Here is an 18,059-nt window from a genome sequence, read left to right on the forward strand (position 1 = left end):
ACGTCTGCTTGACATTTCGCTACCTCTAATGTCAATTAATTTATTTTCAATAATTAAAAATGTCTGCATACAATTATTTTTACGAATTACAAAGTCGTTGATATGGCAGGCCTGATTATCTTACTATCTCTCGATTTAAGCAAAATCGAAACTCAAGAATTTATAATTTAAAAGATTCCTAAGTTTCTTTAACTGAGTTAAGTTTTAGCCAAACGCCAAAACAGCTTTCCATATAACAGGTTGGGCAAAATATTAAGCTAAGTTAAGTTACGTAAATTACGTCTGAACTAACTGAACGTTAAGTACTCACAATCTGCTGAATCCTAAGCTTCTTATGGTAAATTGAATTTTATCTCACGGCCTGCCAGACATTTAGTTGTTGACTGGCAGTCCTTGAGCGGATCTAAGCCCGGGTCATGCCGGTAACATAGAACGGACTGTCGAGGAAATGCCGCTAGGTATTTCGTGTTTGGTATTCGTTTCGGCCCCTGCTGTATGTTTGTATATTAGAAAATATTGATTGCTCAGCACATATTTTATTTAACTTTATTTTATTTTTATTTGGAAGGAAAATCACAAATACAAACAGTCATTAACAACACAGAAGCATATGTATATTTTCATGTTAAAACTCTTTTGTTTTGTGATTCAAGTGATCAACGACAAAAATTAAATATTACAAATATTCTTAAGTAAAAAACAAAAAAACGGAAAACAAAAGGTCAGCTAATTTGCTACTATAAAAAAATACAACTTTTTCCACCTCGCCAACAAGCAAAGTTTTGCCTTTTCGTTTTATTTTTTTGCTTTTTTGCAATTTCTTTGTTGTTGTTATTATTGTGGCATTTTTCAACTATTTATCTCGTAAGAGTTTGCTACATTTCTTAATTTTATAACTCATCATTTCGGTTAACGCATTTCAAACGCTGCCTCCACTTAAAATGACAAGCACTTCTATTGCGTGTGTGTGTGTGTGTGTGTGTGTATGTTTCTGTGTGGGCTTGTTGTGTTGGTTTTTCTTGTTGCTGCTTAATTTCTTAGCTTCCTCCTTAATAATATAAATTTGAATTTTTTTCTATTTTCTTTGTTTCAACTTTCATATAAAACTACTTTCTTCTTTTTTGTTAATTTACTTAGATTTTACTGCTTGCTTAAAAGCATTTTTTCTTTTTTCATTTTAAGTTTACTTGCTCACTATGTTTATTATTTCGTGTGTTGTTTTTGTTTCTCAAATACTCTATTTTCGGTTTGTTTTCCTTCTGCTGTTTTTTATTACTCATTTATTACTAAGTTGCTTTTGCATTTTGTTTTATAAAACTACATTTCTTTTCAATACAATTTTCAATGTATCTTCTTCTGTTTCTGTTTATATACCTTGTGAAACTAGTCTTTTGTTTGTTCTAAACACGATTTCACCCACCGAATAAACCAGAAAATTGCAAGTGATTTCAATTCGGCTCAATGATTTGATATCTTTTGTTAGTATGCGCGAACAAATTTCGGATGATAATTCACCTTGAAGGTTTTGTATATCAGTTCAATTTATTTTTGTTCAAGCATTAGAACGTAAGCAAAACATTTTATAAGGTAATCAACTTTTATCATCTTCGCTTAAAACAAACTAGACATTCTATTCGAACAAAAACAAAAACAAAAACACAATTTTGTTGTATACTAAAATAATATTGGGAGGTTGAATTAGTTTTAAAGGTTTTTTCGAAGATTTGGGGCTTTATTGTGAAAAAACGGTACAAAATATTTTATTTGAAGTATTGGCCATCGCTAGCTACAACTTTCGCCCATCTTTCGGGCAATTTCCGGATGCCGTTTCTCCAAAATTCTGGCCGCTGCTTGGCTATCCATGACTCAACCCATATTTTGGTAGCCTCGTACGAGGAGAACCGCTGGTCCGCCAAATCGAGACTCATATGCCGGAACAAATGATAATCGGAGGGAGCTATGTCTGGACTATACGGCGGGTGGGGTAACACTTCCCAGCCAAGCGTTCCAAGGTATTTTTTGACAGGTTGAGCAACATGCGGCCGAGCGTTGTCATGTTGCAAAATAACCTTGTCGTGCCTTTTTACCGTTTCCGGCCGTTTTTCTTTCAATGCCCGGCTTAAACGCATCAATTGCAGTCGGTAACGATCCCCCGTGATTGTTTCGCCCGGTTGGAGCAGCTCAAAATATACGACGCCGACCTGATCCCACCAAATGCAGAGCAGGATTTTCTTGCTGTGAATATTCTGCTTGGCCGTCGACGTTGATGCGTGGCCGGGCAAACCCCATGATTTTTTGCGTTTTGGGTTATCGTAGTGGATCCATTTTTCGTCGCCAGTCACCTCCCGATGCAAAAAACCCTTCCGATTTTTTCGCTCGATCAGCAATTCGCACTTAAAAAATCGCCGTTCGACGTCGCGCAGCTTCAACTCGTACGGGGCCCAATGTCCTTGCTTTTGGATCATTCACATCGCTTTTAGACGCTTGCAAACGGTTGATTTATCAACGCCCAATGATTCAGCAAGCTCTTCTTGGGTTTGGCACGAGTCCTCGTTTACTAATTCCCCCAATTCCGCGTCCTCGAACTTTTTGGGCTGACCAAGACGCTCCTTGTCTTCGGTGTGAAAATCACCACTTTTGAATCGTCGAAACCAGTACTCACATGTTGAAATCGACGGAGTATGGTCTGGGTAGGCCTCCTGCAGCAATTCACGGGCTTGGGCTGTATTTTTTTCAAATTGAAGCAGAAAAGCAAAGCTTCCCGCAAATTGCGTTTCGACGGCACGAAAGTTGACATACTCGGAGCACGAAAACACTGCGTTGTTTATACTTCAACGAAATGACAGATACTGATAAACAAAGCCTAGGGATGAGGCTTTGTCATGAATATATATTCAGTATTGCCAACGCGATAAAGTGATAAATAGCGCCATCTATGTGGCACCTTTAAAACTAATTCAGCCTCCCAATAAATAAAAAAAAATTGTAATTTCATTGTCGCCGAAAATTGTGGATTTTTTTCAGATAATTCTTTTACGAGTTTGTGTTTTAAAATCAATATAATTATACAATTAGTAAATTTTCCTATTAAAAACATATTTTTTTGTGTATTTTATTTTATTTTTGCTCATTGATATCGCAATTGCTCATTCTTGCTGCTGTAACAGCAAGAGTCCATGCTTTTACAAAGCGAAGACCCGTCTCATGAAATTTCAAATCCTCAGGAACGCAGTCACCAAATTAAGATCGAAATAGCGACGAAAGTCTATAAATAAAAAATAAAAAAAGTACACAAAAAATATTTTTATTTTATTACACTTCATTTTATTTAAAATTAATTTATTTTATATTATTTCACTTTTTTTAATTTATTTTGTATTACCACATTTTTTAAGTTTATTTCATTTAATTTTTCGTCAAATTTTTTTATTTTTATTTAATTCATATTATTCTCTTATTAGTTGCTATAGCACCGGCTTTGGGCGCATAGTGCCGAATTATTTTATGTATTATATTAAATATTTATTTTATTATAAGTTAATTTGATTTCATTTTATTTGATTTTCTTTTTCAGCTTAGTTCATTTCACTTCATTCTAATCATTTTAATTTTATTTATTTTATATTCTTTTACTTTATATAATTTAAATTTATTTTATTTCATTTTATTTTAATTTATTTTATATCACTCTATTTTATCTTGTTTTCTTTTAGTTTGTAGCATTTCGTTTCGTTTTATTTTCTTTTCTGATTTATTTTATTTCATTTAATTTTAGTTAATTAATTATGAAATTTATTATTTATTTATTTCATTTTATTTCATTTCCTTTCAATTTAAGTTTATTTTGTTTTAATTATATCTTTTTATATATTTTTGGAATTCATTTATTCAATTTTATTTTATTTAATTTGTTTTATTTTAATTTATTTTATTTTATTTTATTTTAATTTATTTTATTTTATTTTATTTTATTTTATTTTATTTTATTTTATTTTATTTTATTTTATTTTATTTTATTTTATTTTATTTTATTTTACTTTATTTTATTTTATTTTACTTTATTTTATTTTATTTTATTTTATTTTATTTTATTTTATTTTATTTTATTTTATTTTATTTTATTTTATTTTATTTTATTTTATTTTATTTTATTTTATTTTATTTTATTTTATTTTATTTTATTTTATTTTATTTTATTTTATTTTATTTTATTTTATTTTATTTTATTTTATTTTATTTTATTTTATTTTATTTTATTTTATTTTATTTTACTTTATTTTAATTTAATTTCATTTGAATTTATTTTAATAATTTAATTTATTTTATATTTTATTTTATTTTAATTAATTTTATTTTATTTTACTTAATTTAATTTTAATTTTATTTCCTTTTATTTTAATTTATTTTATTTTATTTTATTTTATTTTATTTTATTTTATTTTATTTTATTTTATTTTATTTTATTTTATTTTATTTTATTTTATTTTATTTTATTTTATTTTATTTTACTTTATTTTAATTTAATTTCATTTGAATTTATTTTAATAATTTAATTTATTTTATATTTTATTTTATTTTATTTTATTTTAATTAATTTTATTTTATTTTACTTTATTTAATTTTAATTTTATTTCCTTTTATTTTAATTTATTTTATTTTATTTGTATTAATTTATTTAAATTTATACATCTTTATTTTATTTTCGTTTTTGCCCCTTTTGTTTTATTTTAATTTATTTTATTTCAATCTATTTAAATTTAATATTATTTTATTTTATTTTCTTTTTTCCCCCTGTTATTTTATTTCATTTCAATTTATTTGAATACAAGTCTGAGGTCATAAAACACAAAATCATGAGAAAAAATCGCGAATTTTCAGCGACAAACACCAGGAAGTATTCCATTGATTTAAAATGCTTTACGAATAGAAAAATTGTATGGAATTGAACTTTATAAATCATTTAGAGTTCTTCTTTTATAAAAATGATAATAAAAATATATTTTTTTAAATTTATTTAAATAAACGGCTCTGCTTCAATCATTAATTTCCACTAAATTTTATTAATCAAATACCTTTAAAATAAAACGAAATTTACGTCTTCGTCATGTAATTTTTAAGTGCTAATTAGCTCAAATCATTTCAAAGTGAAATTGAAAAATAAAAAATTTCAATTCTTGTAACTTCAAATATTGGAATGTAGTACATAAATATTGGTTGAAATACAAAGTGGCCACATCGTAGAATGAATAGTTACAAGAAAATTAATTTTTCATACAACATTTCAATTTCACAGCGAAATTATTTTAACTAAGTCTGGCAATCGGATCTGAATATATAAGTTAAATAAAAAAAAAAAAAAAAATTCAAATGCGCATTTAAATATCTTCCATGCAGCTTTGATATTTATAAAGCAAATTAAGTCAATTGTATATCTCATCTGTAAGGATTTTACAGTGTTTCTACAGCATTTTTTAGAGTTTTCACTTTTAAAGGAATTTGAAATACATTTAATTTATTCACACTTGCTTGTGTATTTCGGTTATTTGCACATCAAAAACACGAAAACAAAGTCTTTGCAATACTTTCCCCATGCCTTTGGTTGTTGTAAAGAGTACAACTAACCTCACACACAAGCAAGAACGAATAATGCAAAAGTTTAACAAAAGTTTTCGTAAATAAAGTAAATAGTACTTATGCATTTAAGAAAATTTACAAAACATTTTACAATCTAACGGTCAATAAATTTTAATAGTTTACAATTAATTAAAAAGAATTTACACGCCTCAGCACTTACGCTACTTTGAAATCCTAATGGACTTTGGCTCATTAAACTCGAAAACCGCTTAAAATAACTGTTGCTGGTTACCTCATTTGATTTACTTGGTTACCTCCTTCAGTAGTTTCTGCTTAATATGCGTGAATATAATTAATTTCTAAATCAGTTTAACTTTTTCGCGTTGTTAGATCGACTACTCAATTTGCATTTTTTATGATTGTTAATATTTCACGTTTCTAAGTTTTATTTTTGCCAACAAACAATTTTTCTTTTCAATGTCTTCAAAGTCGTATATTTTTTGGTTCATAAAAAGCACTGCGATTGGAAAACAATGTAGGGAACATTTCAGCGCGACTTGCCTTTGCTTTGGTATACAAAGGGTGCAGCTTGGGTAAACGTAGGTTGAAACTAGTTCCACGTACTACGAAAAAATCGAAGCAATTAAAAGCAAATACATAACGCACGAATACCACAAAAAAAAAAGAAGTTTTTCAAAGTAATTTTCGAATTTAGTGAGCCAAAGTCTGTATTAAACTGTAAGGTGTTTTCCAACAACACCGCAGCAGTCTTAAAAGTATGCTATCATTTATGATAAACATATTTTAATATTTTTCTCTTACTTGCCCATAACTTCTGTCTTTCCATTTACCTTCAATGCAATTCAATTCAAATATACTTAGTTACTGACTAAGACTAAAAAAAGAGACTTACTAATACTTAATTAAGAAGAGGACGCTAAAGCTTAACAAAATACACTTAAAGCTACAGCAAAGTAACTGAAGGGAGTTTAAAAATAGAAACAATTTTTTCTTCTTCTCTCTTTCTTATGGTTGAATAGACTAATGCTACAGCAATTATCTTACATAAGTCTAGTCTATGCACTTATTCCCTTTTTACTACTACTAATCTACTACTAATTTCAGTTTACTCCGTTTTTCCGCTTTGCTCCTTCTGACGTTTCAACGTTTTCTTTCAAATTATAGCTTTTTAGTTTTCTTTGTTTTTTTTCTTGGTTTTTTGTTTTCGGCGATGCCCTACTTTCTGTTTTTCTGCATTGTATGTAAAAAATTCTACAATTTCGTTTTTCCTTGTTTATGTTTTTCTTTCTTAGCAAAAATTGCCTAATTTTCACTACAAAATTGAGTCCTTTAGCATTTCTTCGGTTAACATTTTCTCCAACTTCATCATGTCCTTACGCCCCCCTTTTGCTTATATTCACTCAAGTATTCAACTACTGCTTGCATGCCTACTGCCATCTCATTATTGTTTGGATCTCCTCTCTTTCTTTGTTTGCTAGCTTAGCTTGGTCGTAAAACAAACTCTCATTTCCAAATTAAAAATAACTGTTTATCTTTTCTTGATTTTTTTTTGTTTTTTTAAATGCAATTTAGTCCTCATTTCCCCTCTACTTGATTTGAATTAACATTAATGTTTTCGTAGTTTTTGTTTTTGCTTCCCTAAAAATTAACGCTCACAACAGCCGTTCGCCTAATAATTTTAACCGCAATGGTTTCACGCTTTACGCCAGTTTGCATTGTATCATTTCAACACCGCACACGCAACCAATTGTTTGTGTGCTTCGTCTTCCTTAGACCAAGAATTCTTTATTATCATCAGTTTTTAATAATGTTTTTAACTTAAACATTTAATAAATGTTTTCATTAACTTGAGAAATCCTTTTACACAAATGGATGTACATATATAACAAATTTTCATACATAGTAAATGTACGTATTTATGTATGCGATTGGAGACGGAAAGTACAATGTATTAGTGTGGATTTTCTTTTATATTTTATGTTTTCTTCGTCCTATTATTATTATTATTATTCCTTTCTTCATGCAAATCGGCATTTATCATCAATTTCATTGCCACTTAAATACTCTTCTTCAATGTTTAGTTTCGTTATAAACTAGCGTTTGAATTTCTTCAAAAAGTAACAAATAAAAATATAACGGTTAAATGTCATTTATAAAATGAAAAATTCAAAGAAATTCAACAATTGTGTGTAAAATTTCCAGTAAAGTTTGCCTATATTCTTCATTCTCCATTCTTCATTCATCATTCCTTTCTGCAACAATTCTCTTTCATTTTCTTCATCGTCTGCTACTTCTTATCCAAGATTTCTACTTTTATTATTAAATAAATAAATTGGTTTAATCCATTCTATTCTTCTGCCCACACCTCTTCTTCCTACTCATCTCATTCAAAATGTATGTAAATACTTTAATGTACTCTATTAAATACATTCAAAATTCCTTGCATCTTTGCGGGTATTCAGTTATTGATTACATACATGCTTTGGCGCTTCTGATTGCCGTTGGCTGGCCAGCATTTAATTTAGTTTCGTTTTTATTACATATGTAATTAAATACTCAAAAATACAATCATTTACGCCCCCCTCTCCCATAAAATACGCTTTTCGACTTTAACCCCTTTATTTATTTGCACACGCGCCTATTCGATCATTGCTGGGCAGCCATTTTTCTGTTGTTTAATACTCTGCAAATTTTTTTCATACGCTTTCTCTTTTATCTTTTACTATGCAACTTCTTTTCTTTGCCTTCATTTGGCGCTTCTTATTTCAAGTTATGCTCATTGCATACAAATTTCATTTTACTTTACTTTGCTCCTCTCTTAGCTTTCTGCGCGTTGCTTCTTGATTTTGTTTTATCTTTAAGTATGTGTGTATGTGTATGTTTAGCTTAGTCTTTACATTTCTCTTCATTTTAATGATTTATCTTTAAAATGTTTCACTACTCTCATTCAGAATCATAATTTTCGCATACAAATATAAAGTATTATTTTTTTTTAATTCTCTTCATATGCTTCTCTAGTTTTGGTTTCTTTTTCTTTCATTTGGATCATTACAGTAAACTGCAATAAATATTGGAATCTGTTCCCAGTTTTAATATTTTCATAGTAGCAACTGTTGTATTTGTTTTCTTAATTTGTTTACATTTATTGTTGTTGGTTGTTGGTTGTTGCCCATTTCCTTGTCGCTGTTGCTGTTCCTGTTGTTGCTTTTGTTTAAAGATTGGTGTAATGTTGTATTGTTGTTGTGTGTTGCTATCGTTTCGTCTCTCCTCGCCGTATTCAATCTTGTTGTTTTTGTTTTATTATTATTGCATATACTATTACTGCATATGTTGTTGTTTATCGCATTTATCCGATTCCATTTCCAGCTCCCATTAGAGCGTCAATCGCGGCATCATAATATTACATCTATAAGTGGAAATTTTCTTTATTTAGTAATGATGATGACTTATTAAAAAAAATGTATTTATATTATATTAAAGATACTCATGTATAAGAATATTTATATGTATAAAATAAAGAAGCGACTGGGTCGTTGCACTAACTGGCGTATAATTTACATAGTAGAACCTGCATAATTAGACCACCCAGTCAGATAGGCATCATATTTTTAACTTTAAGATCATTTCATAGACTACCATGGCCTACTATCGAAATAGAGGAAGTAATAGCATTGCTCTGTATTGTATGCATATGTGTGTGTATACATATAAAGCCCCCTTTTCGAAACTTAAGTATTAAATGAGGTGCAGGGTGCTTCATCCTCAGAAGTCCCCTTCCTACTCCTTTAAATGTACCAAAAAATTATACAGCAGTTTATATAGGACTATGAATAAGTTCGTGCGGTTTTTTTTCGAAATTTGAAACTTTATTGACGTAAAATGGTTACAAATTTAATATTCAAAATATTGTCCATCGCTTACTACTACTTTTTCCCATCTTTCTGGCAATTCACGGATTCCCTTTGTGAAAAATTCGGTCGGTTTTGCCGCAATCCACGAATCGATCCATTTTTTGACTTCATCGTAATTACGGAAGTGCTGGTCAGCCAGGCCATGTTGCATCGATCGGAAGAGATAGTAATCGGATGGCGCAAGGTCTGGACTATACGGCGGGTGGGGTAGGACATCCCATTTGAGCGTTTCTAAGTATGTTTTGACCACTTGTGCAACATGTGGCCGAGCATTGTCATGTTGCAAAATAACTTTGTCGTGTCTATCGGCGTATTGCGGCCGTTTTTCTCGCAGTGCTCGGCTCAAACGCATCAATTGTCGTCGGTAGACATCCCCCGTAATCGTTTCATTCGGTTTCGGTAGCTCATAATACACAACACCCAGCTGGTCCCACCAGATACACAGCATAACCTTCAGGCCATGAATATTCTGCGCCGACGTCGATGTTGAAGCATGGCCAGGGTATCCATACGTTGCCCGACGTTTTGGATTGTCGTAATGGACCCACTTTTCATCGCCAGTCACAATTCGATGCAAAAAACCCTTTCTTTTGTGCCGTTGAAGCAGTTGTTCGCATGCCATAAAACGGCGTTCAACGTCTCTTGGCTTCAATTCATACGGCACCCAATGGCCTACCTTTCGGATCATTCCCATGGCTTTTAAACGTTTGGAAATGGTTGATTGATCAACTCCCAAAGTTTTTGCAACCTCTTCTTGCGTTTGAGCCGGATCTTGATCGAGCAATTCCTCCAATTCGGTATCCATGAACTTTGGCGGCGCATCCTCGCGTTCTTCGTCTTCCAAGCCAAAATCACCACTTTTAAAGCGTGCAAACCACTTCTGGCACGTTCGCTCAGATAGAGCATGCTCACCATAAACTTCCACCAAGATACGATGACTTTCGGCTGCTTTTTTCTTCATATTAAAATAATGAAGAAGAATTCCCCGCAAAAACACATTATTTGGCACGAAATTCGACATTTTCAAGTGTGGTAAAAATATTGTTGTTTACGCTTCAAATAAAAAACTTATACTGACGTTTGTGCCTTACGACAGTAGCTCTCCAATGAATGTTTGGAAATGTGGATCGATGGAATAATAATCAAGTTACGCCATCTGTTGTAAAACCGCACGAACTTATAAATAGACCTATTATGTATGCATATCTATAGTAAAAAGAACCTTACTGGTCTAAATTGGACGGATAAAATATTATCAATTAATATATAATAAGCAATTAAATTTGGAATATTTACAAAATTTCATCTAGATAAATAAAAATCAAGCAGATTCGCATTAAATTTCCAAAGTGCATCAGCAATAGATGCAATTTTTTCTTGCAATGTGGCATTAACATTCATTCCGCCCTACACCAGAAAACACGCGGTAGTATTTTCGTTTTCTTTTCTCAAACTTTTATACTGTGATCAGGCGAAGGTGTGGCATTTTCTACCTTCTACAAAAAGTAAGGGTGAGCAGTGTTCAACAGATTTTTGATTTTCTGTGTACAAAAGTTCGTCCGATTAGTTGTACCTTTAAGTGATACACAAAAATGAAGTAAGCCATTCTATTTATATTCTATATTCTACTTGTATAACATATACTAATTTTAATATATCACACCAAGGCGGAAATAATTCGTACAGAAGGCGTCGACAAGATTAAGCCATTAATATCGATGATTTTAAAGGAACCACTTAATTTGCTGACGTAACTGGAGATATGTCGTCCGAACAGATACAAATGCTCCGGCTCTGAAAGTATTCGATGCGGTACCAGCAGCTGGTAGCAGATGAAGAGGAAGGCCTCCTTTGCGTTGGAAAGATCAGGTGGAGCAGGACTTGGCTTAACTTGGTGTGCCCAACTCGGCCAAAATCGCGTAAGCGGTTATCGCGCCAATTAAGAAGAAGAAGAAGAAGAAGAAGAAGAACTGGGGATATGGCAGCGATTTGTGCACGCCAGTGTTTGGCAAAAACTGCTATTGTGTTGGTTACGTACGAAAAAAATTAACACAATCTCCGCTCATGTTACTTCGTTGTCGTTGAACAGTATTCGGTGTATTGTATTCGTGGGTGATAGAATGTAAAGTTGCGCCTTTCGAATTCACCGTGTCATCAGGCTCGATGAATAAACAAACAAGGAAGAGGAATCACTTGTTTCTGAGCAGAACGAGTAGGCGAAATCAATAGAAACTACAAAATACAAGAAATTATACTCGCACACAAACTTTCTTGCCACGGAGAAAAAAACTAAAAAATGCTTTTGGAAGCTTAATGTTAATTTATGCTTTCACACTACACTTTATTTTCATTAGTTTGTTTAGTTTAAATCTCACAAATCACAATTTTCCCAAGCCATTCACTGAATTTTCACAAACACGTAAGGTCTCCTCCTTTTGTTTGTTTTGTATTGATATGGAGCCTGATGTCAGACTTGCCAAAATTGCGGAAAATAAAGTAACTGTTTTGTGACGCCACATTCAGTACTCAATGCGCATGCCAATGTAATTTTATATGCTTATTTCTCTCTGTCAAATCTTTTGTGACGTAACAGGCAAAGTTACTCTCACAATTTTGATTCGGATGGCCAAACCTTGTAGTCCATCGTTCTTGATATGACATGGTGCCGAAAGCTTAACCATTTTCGAGATATTCGAAAAATAAAATATTATATTTTCTTCTTTAGTTAAAGGGTTTGCAAATCAATAAAATTTGGACTAACCAGCAACGCATGTTTCGATACACTTTAACAGAAGTTAACTAAAAAAAAGTATGGTACATTTTAAGCGCAATAGAAAGATGCAATGCGATCAGTTTAACTTTGATCGCAACTATAGCAACAGAAGCATGGCTTATTTTACTGCTATCCAGGCAGCAATCAAGGCTCCTCCAGGTGACATTAAATGCTGGAATGCTTTGAGAAGCTGAAAGTCTTAGATCAGATTCAGATATGGGTCCTGTGGGTTCCAGGGCACATATGAATTAATGAGAACAAAATGGCCGATAAGGTAGGCAGGAAAGGGCCAGTCTGTCATTTATAAGCTCAGAGCTATTTTTCCCTTCTCTTATTCAGAAAGTTACCCTACTTCACCTATCATACTGGGACAATCTACCGGGTTTATCGCAATCAAAAGCGAGCTGAATGATAGGTATCTTTAGTCTAAATCGATTAAAAGATTGTATGAAATTAATTAAGAATAATTTTAAAATCATCACCGAATTCTAACATAGCATTGTAGATTGAATTATAATCTTACTAACTTGGTAATATAATTCAATGGAACTTGCAGGATCTGTAGGGAGGAATATAAAATCGCCAAACATGTGCGGGAATGGTGCCCAGCGGAAAAAACATAAACATAAGCGGCACAAATACGTCGGAAAACATATAATATTTTACCAGAGGTGAAAAATAGGGCAAACACTAAAATTTATTGAGGAAGCTCAGATCGGGGAAATACTCTGAATCCGTGAAAGAGGTATAATGATAAGAAAAACTAACAAACATTAAGAAACTGCTTCTGTGGCCATCTACCAATTATATCTTAATTAAGGTCTTAATCAGACATTGAGAAGACGACCCTAAGTATACATATGTAATTTCATCAAAAGCGATATAATTTGTGGAAATGGAAAAGTGCTCAACACCAGAGCTTCTCTCCCATTTACAGCACTCACGCCTACAGATGATTTCCTTTAACATTAAAAGCCACATGAAATAAGGGACTCATTATTGCCAGTTATTGCTTCTGAATTGGACTTACTCCTATTGATTGATTGATTTGTTTACAGAAGTGAAAAGTACTGTATAGTATTACACATAGTATTAAGTTCGCGTTTCACGTGAAATGGCTGTCACAATCCATACAAACTGCATTCCCGTGAAATATGCGTGGAATTTCATATGTTTCTCACGGCAAAGTATGATAGTACTCAGCTAACGCTGTGAAAGCTTCGCGCAACATTTTTTCACACCAATTTAAATGTGCAAATGTCATTTAAATTGTGCATGAAGTGCCTGAGTTCGAATACTCCAAAGACATGGTAATTTAGAGCGAAACGTATTCGATTTTTTGTGTGCTAATATATAGGTATGTGTGTTAATTTGAATATTATAGAACATTTTAGGGCATGGACAGTCTAGGAGCAGTCACGAACTTCGTCGAAAGTCTCGATTACACCGGCTATAATTATAACATAAGCAACTTAATGCACGAAGAAACAAACACAAAGAAACAAAACAATTCGAAAAAAGGAAAACATGAATGAACTAAAACTTAGTTCAAGTTTGATTTTATATGCTTTAAATTAAATAAAAAAAAAACAAACAAATAAATTAGCTGTTTCAATTTACTATACATAAGGATGCAAAACGAAAAATACGCTGTAGTAAAACCTGTTGAAAGGCGGACGCCGTAGCCGAATTAGTAGGGTGGTGACTACCATTCGGATTTCAAAGAGAGAACGTTGATTCGAATCTCGGTGAAAGACCGAAATAAAGAATAAAGCTTTTTCTAAGAGCGGTCGCCCCTCGGCAGGCAATGGCTAAGCCTCCGAGTGTATTCTGCCATGAAAAAGCTCCTCATAAAAAAATATCTGCCGTTTGAAGTCGGCTTAAAACTGAAGGTCCCTCCAAATAAATAACCTGTTGAAAAGAATACAATTATTTATATTATTGCTTCTGGGCGATGCTTATAAATTTGTTTGCTTACATTTCTTCAATTTTCAATCTGGCGTTTTTTCTCGTTGATAATCAATGTCAATAAAATTAATGTTGTTGCCGAAATTTCACGACTGTGAAGTCAGTACTTGGCCTTTAGAAAGGGAAGACTTCTTGTTAAATAGTTGCTACTCACTGCCTATTTGGTGCATGCGTACGTCGCCTATAGGAGCGCTAATTTCGTTTAATAAAAGCCACTACTCGTAGTAGCAATAGGTACCATTTGTAGTATCCGGAATCGGGATTGTTTTTTCGGCACTATTTGAAAATAAATTAATCCAAAAACTTGTCATCTCAATTCCACGGTTTTAATTAGAATTTCCGAAAAAAGTAGTAGCTTATAGCCTATTAAATTTTAGTACAATAAAGTACAAGTTTGAAGTTGGTAGAAAATCTCGTTGGTTTTTAATAATTTTTTTCCTTGACAGTATTGCACATTCTCTCCATATAACAAATGCACTAAGTTTTTTCTGAAGATGTTCATACCTACTTTTATTAAAAAAATTACGATTATTCAGAAATTTTGTTTTGCTATCGTTTGTCTCGGGCTGTAGAAATAAATATTAGACTTTGACCATTCTCTGTTTTAATTTAACAGGGCTCAGATATTTTTTATAAGAAACTTTTTTGAATGACGCGCAGATGTCAACTGGGCGCAGAATTTGCAGACAGAACGATGTAGCAACTATGATTAGCTGATAAATGCGCAAAGGGCCGCAAAAGAGTAGGAGCAAAAAAAATAAAAATAAATATATGGTATCTACTATAGGCTGGTTGAAAAGTTTTGAATGCAAAAAAAACAGAAGTGAATTATTAAATGAAATGTTTCAAGTTTATAAAGAGTTGATAGACGCCGAGAGCCAAATATGGTAAATACGGTGGATATTCAACAATTCGCTCTTTAACGCATTTAGTCATCGCCAAAACACTTGAGTGAACAAGTAAATAGTTGTGTTGAAAAATGATTTTTTTCTTCTGTAAACTAAGGCAGTTTCCAATTCTTTTTTTTTCATTTCCCATGATACATACGAGTATATGCGGTTTTAAAATAACGCGATCTGAAGAAATTAAGCGGAAATATTTTATCAGCAACCAGAGTATCACCTTGAACAAAAAGCTTCGTTCTAAAGGTGACGCTTAAAAAAGTTTAAAACTGTTTTTAATTTGTCTTTTGTATACTCGCACACTGCTTTATGATAGAAAGTATAAACTATTCTTGCTGATCGTACTGAAATACTTTGTTCGTGATGAAATGTTGAAATGTTGGATAAATGCTTAACGGCCGCCTAAGTCGAATGATTGGTGCGTGACTATCATTCGGAAGTGCTAGAAAAAGTTTTCTAATAGCGGTCGCCCCTCGACGGGCAATGGCAAGTCTCCGAGTGTATTTCTATAATTTGTTTTCTGGAATGTTGGTTAGAGCGTGATCTGTTAATTACAAGTAGCTTGTTTTTGGCATTTAATTATATCAGTCAACCACAGGTGTGCTCTGCGATTTTCACTATGGACAAAAATATCGAACAAAGAATTTGTCTTAAATTTTTTGTTTTGAATGGGATTTTGAGTGCCGGGATTTGCAGTAAGGTTATAACGATTGTGCCTTATCAGAAACAGGGCTTTGCGAATGGTATTACATAGGGTCGAGAAGTCGTGGAAGATTTGCTTCGATCTGGTCGCCCACCAAAGTCTTCAACAGATGAAAACGTCGACAAAGTCAAGAAAATGGTGCAGGAAAACCACCATTTAAGTTTGAGGGAGGTACCTCGTGACCTTAGCGTATCTCACCATCAATTGGGCATGAGATGCGTGACTGGTTCACTCGTTCCAAGAGAGTTGAATTTCCTTAAAAAAATTCATCGGAAGAAGGTGGCTAATCTCGTGGGCTTTCTCACAGGACACAATGCGCGAGGAATGCATGCTGTGAGACTTGGAATCACCTCGAGTCCTTTTTGCGCTGGATGTATGGAGGATGAGGTGGAATCATCTCAGCACCTTCTCCTTAGCTGCCCTGCTCTGGCGGGGCTAAGATCTAGGCATCTTGGCTCCTACTTCTTTGTCACGCCTGCTGATATAGCTGGCGCTGACATTAAAAATCTGATAAATTTCATCAGCAGCATAAAGCGATTGACGCAAACATAGTCATCGTTCGTAATCCGCACGCTCCTAACCATCCCAGCACCACCTCTCCCCGCCCTCTCCCTGTATCCCATCGGTCTTTCTCTTCCGCCTCACCCCTCCATAATGGCATCACAAAGGACGAATCCTTCTTCGTCCAAGTGTGTCCATTCCCTGGGCAACCATATCAACCTAACCTAACCTAAGGTGGCTGAAGACATGCTTGCGCAAGTGAATTCGGACCTAATGTTTATCCAGCGCGTCCGAATCCCAAAAAACCTCGTCAAAGTCGGTTAAAGTCAAAAGTGAAAGTCATGCTACTCGTTTTCTTTGATTATCATGGTGTTGTGCACTTCGAATTCGTTCCAAATGGTTCTAGGCTAAATAAGGAATTTATTTGGAAGTCACGCGTCGTTTGAGAGAGAATGTGCGTAGGAAACGGCCCACTTTGTGGTAAAAAAGCTCATGGATCAAATATCATCGAACAACCACAGTATTCACCGGATTTAGCCCCTTGTGACTTTTGCCTTTACCCAAAAATTAAATCGTCACTCCGCGGAAGTAGCTTTGAGTTGATAAAGGCCATTAAGGAGAATGCGCTGAAGGAGCTGAAGTACTTCTCATCAAACGCGCTTAAAAGGTGCTTTGATGGCTGGACTAAGCGTTGGTATATGTGTATTGCTTCGAATGGAGCCTATTTTGAAGGCGACAAAATAAATCTAGATGATTAAACAATTATTTTGCGTTTTGTTGAACATGTCCCGGTCCTTTTTTTGACAGAATGTATATGAAATAAAATATTTTTCTTTTATTTTACTTATATATTAGTGTGAAATGTCACCTTGACAACAAGCATAAACTCGATACTTGACGAGATATCGATCACTACAGCGATCTACCGAGAAAGATTTCTTTTTCCCCAAACTAATATACAAGGTGAAGTCCAAAATAAACAAGACTGACAAACAAGACAAACAATGAAGCGAAGTTATTGCGTCTAAGGTGTCAGTACGTTTGAGTCATCATGCAATCGTCATCATCGAGCCACTATTGGGACTGATTTTTTGACTAAAAATCGCCTATTAGCCATCAATCACTCACCGTATTCGCCTGATATGGTTCCCTGTGACTTCTATCTATTCGGAAAATTGCATTTGGCCATGAAAGGAAAACGTTTTGCGTCCGTAGAGGCCATCCAAAGGGCTTGTAAAGACATCCTGAAGGACATTCCGATCAATGACCTGAAACACTTCCGAACAGCTTTTAGATCGTACAAAACAGTGTATTGAGGCCAGGTGGGACTATTTTGAATAAATAAACTCGAAGTTATCACAACAAAGCTCCTGTCGTTTCTATTTTAGCTCAGTCTTGTTTATTTTGGCTTTCACCTTGTATATATAAATGTTGATTAATTTAGAGGTTAATAGTGGTAGTATTCAATACTTTTCAATCAACCTGTATATTGTTCACACCATGGCAAAATTAATAATTTCTGTAAGCAATGGTCAAATAATGACAATTAAGCCAACGTATTTTTGAAATGTGGAAAAATGTAATGTTTAACAACCCATCCTTTAACAAAACACCCCTTACATAAAATATCTACACGGGCATGTTTATGCACGGTTTTATATTTCCTTCTCATAAATACACGCCTACATGAGATATCTTGCGCTTCG

The 18,059-nt window shown here is 33.3% G+C and overlaps 1 protein-coding gene across 2 annotated transcripts in view; it reads right to left on the minus strand.

Annotated features, from left to right (window-relative positions):
- Positions 1–6,740: 6,740 nt before the first annotated feature.
- The window catches only part of LOC128859629 (protein alan shepard), a 49,057-nt gene continuing 37,738 nt past the window's right edge, over positions 6,741–18,059 (minus strand). For both annotated transcript variants that reach the window (XM_054096585.1, XM_054096584.1), the window contains one exon: positions 6,741–9,001. In XM_054096585.1, coding sequence (XP_053952560.1) covers positions 8,996–9,001 — 6 coding nt within the window. In that variant the 3' untranslated portion in view covers positions 6,741–8,995. The remainder of the gene's footprint in view (positions 9,002–18,059) is intronic.

This window comes from Anastrepha ludens, chromosome 4, assembly GCF_028408465.1.
Source record: "Anastrepha ludens isolate Willacy chromosome 4, idAnaLude1.1, whole genome shotgun sequence".
Taxonomy (NCBI): Eukaryota; Metazoa; Arthropoda; class Insecta; order Diptera; family Tephritidae; genus Anastrepha; species Anastrepha ludens.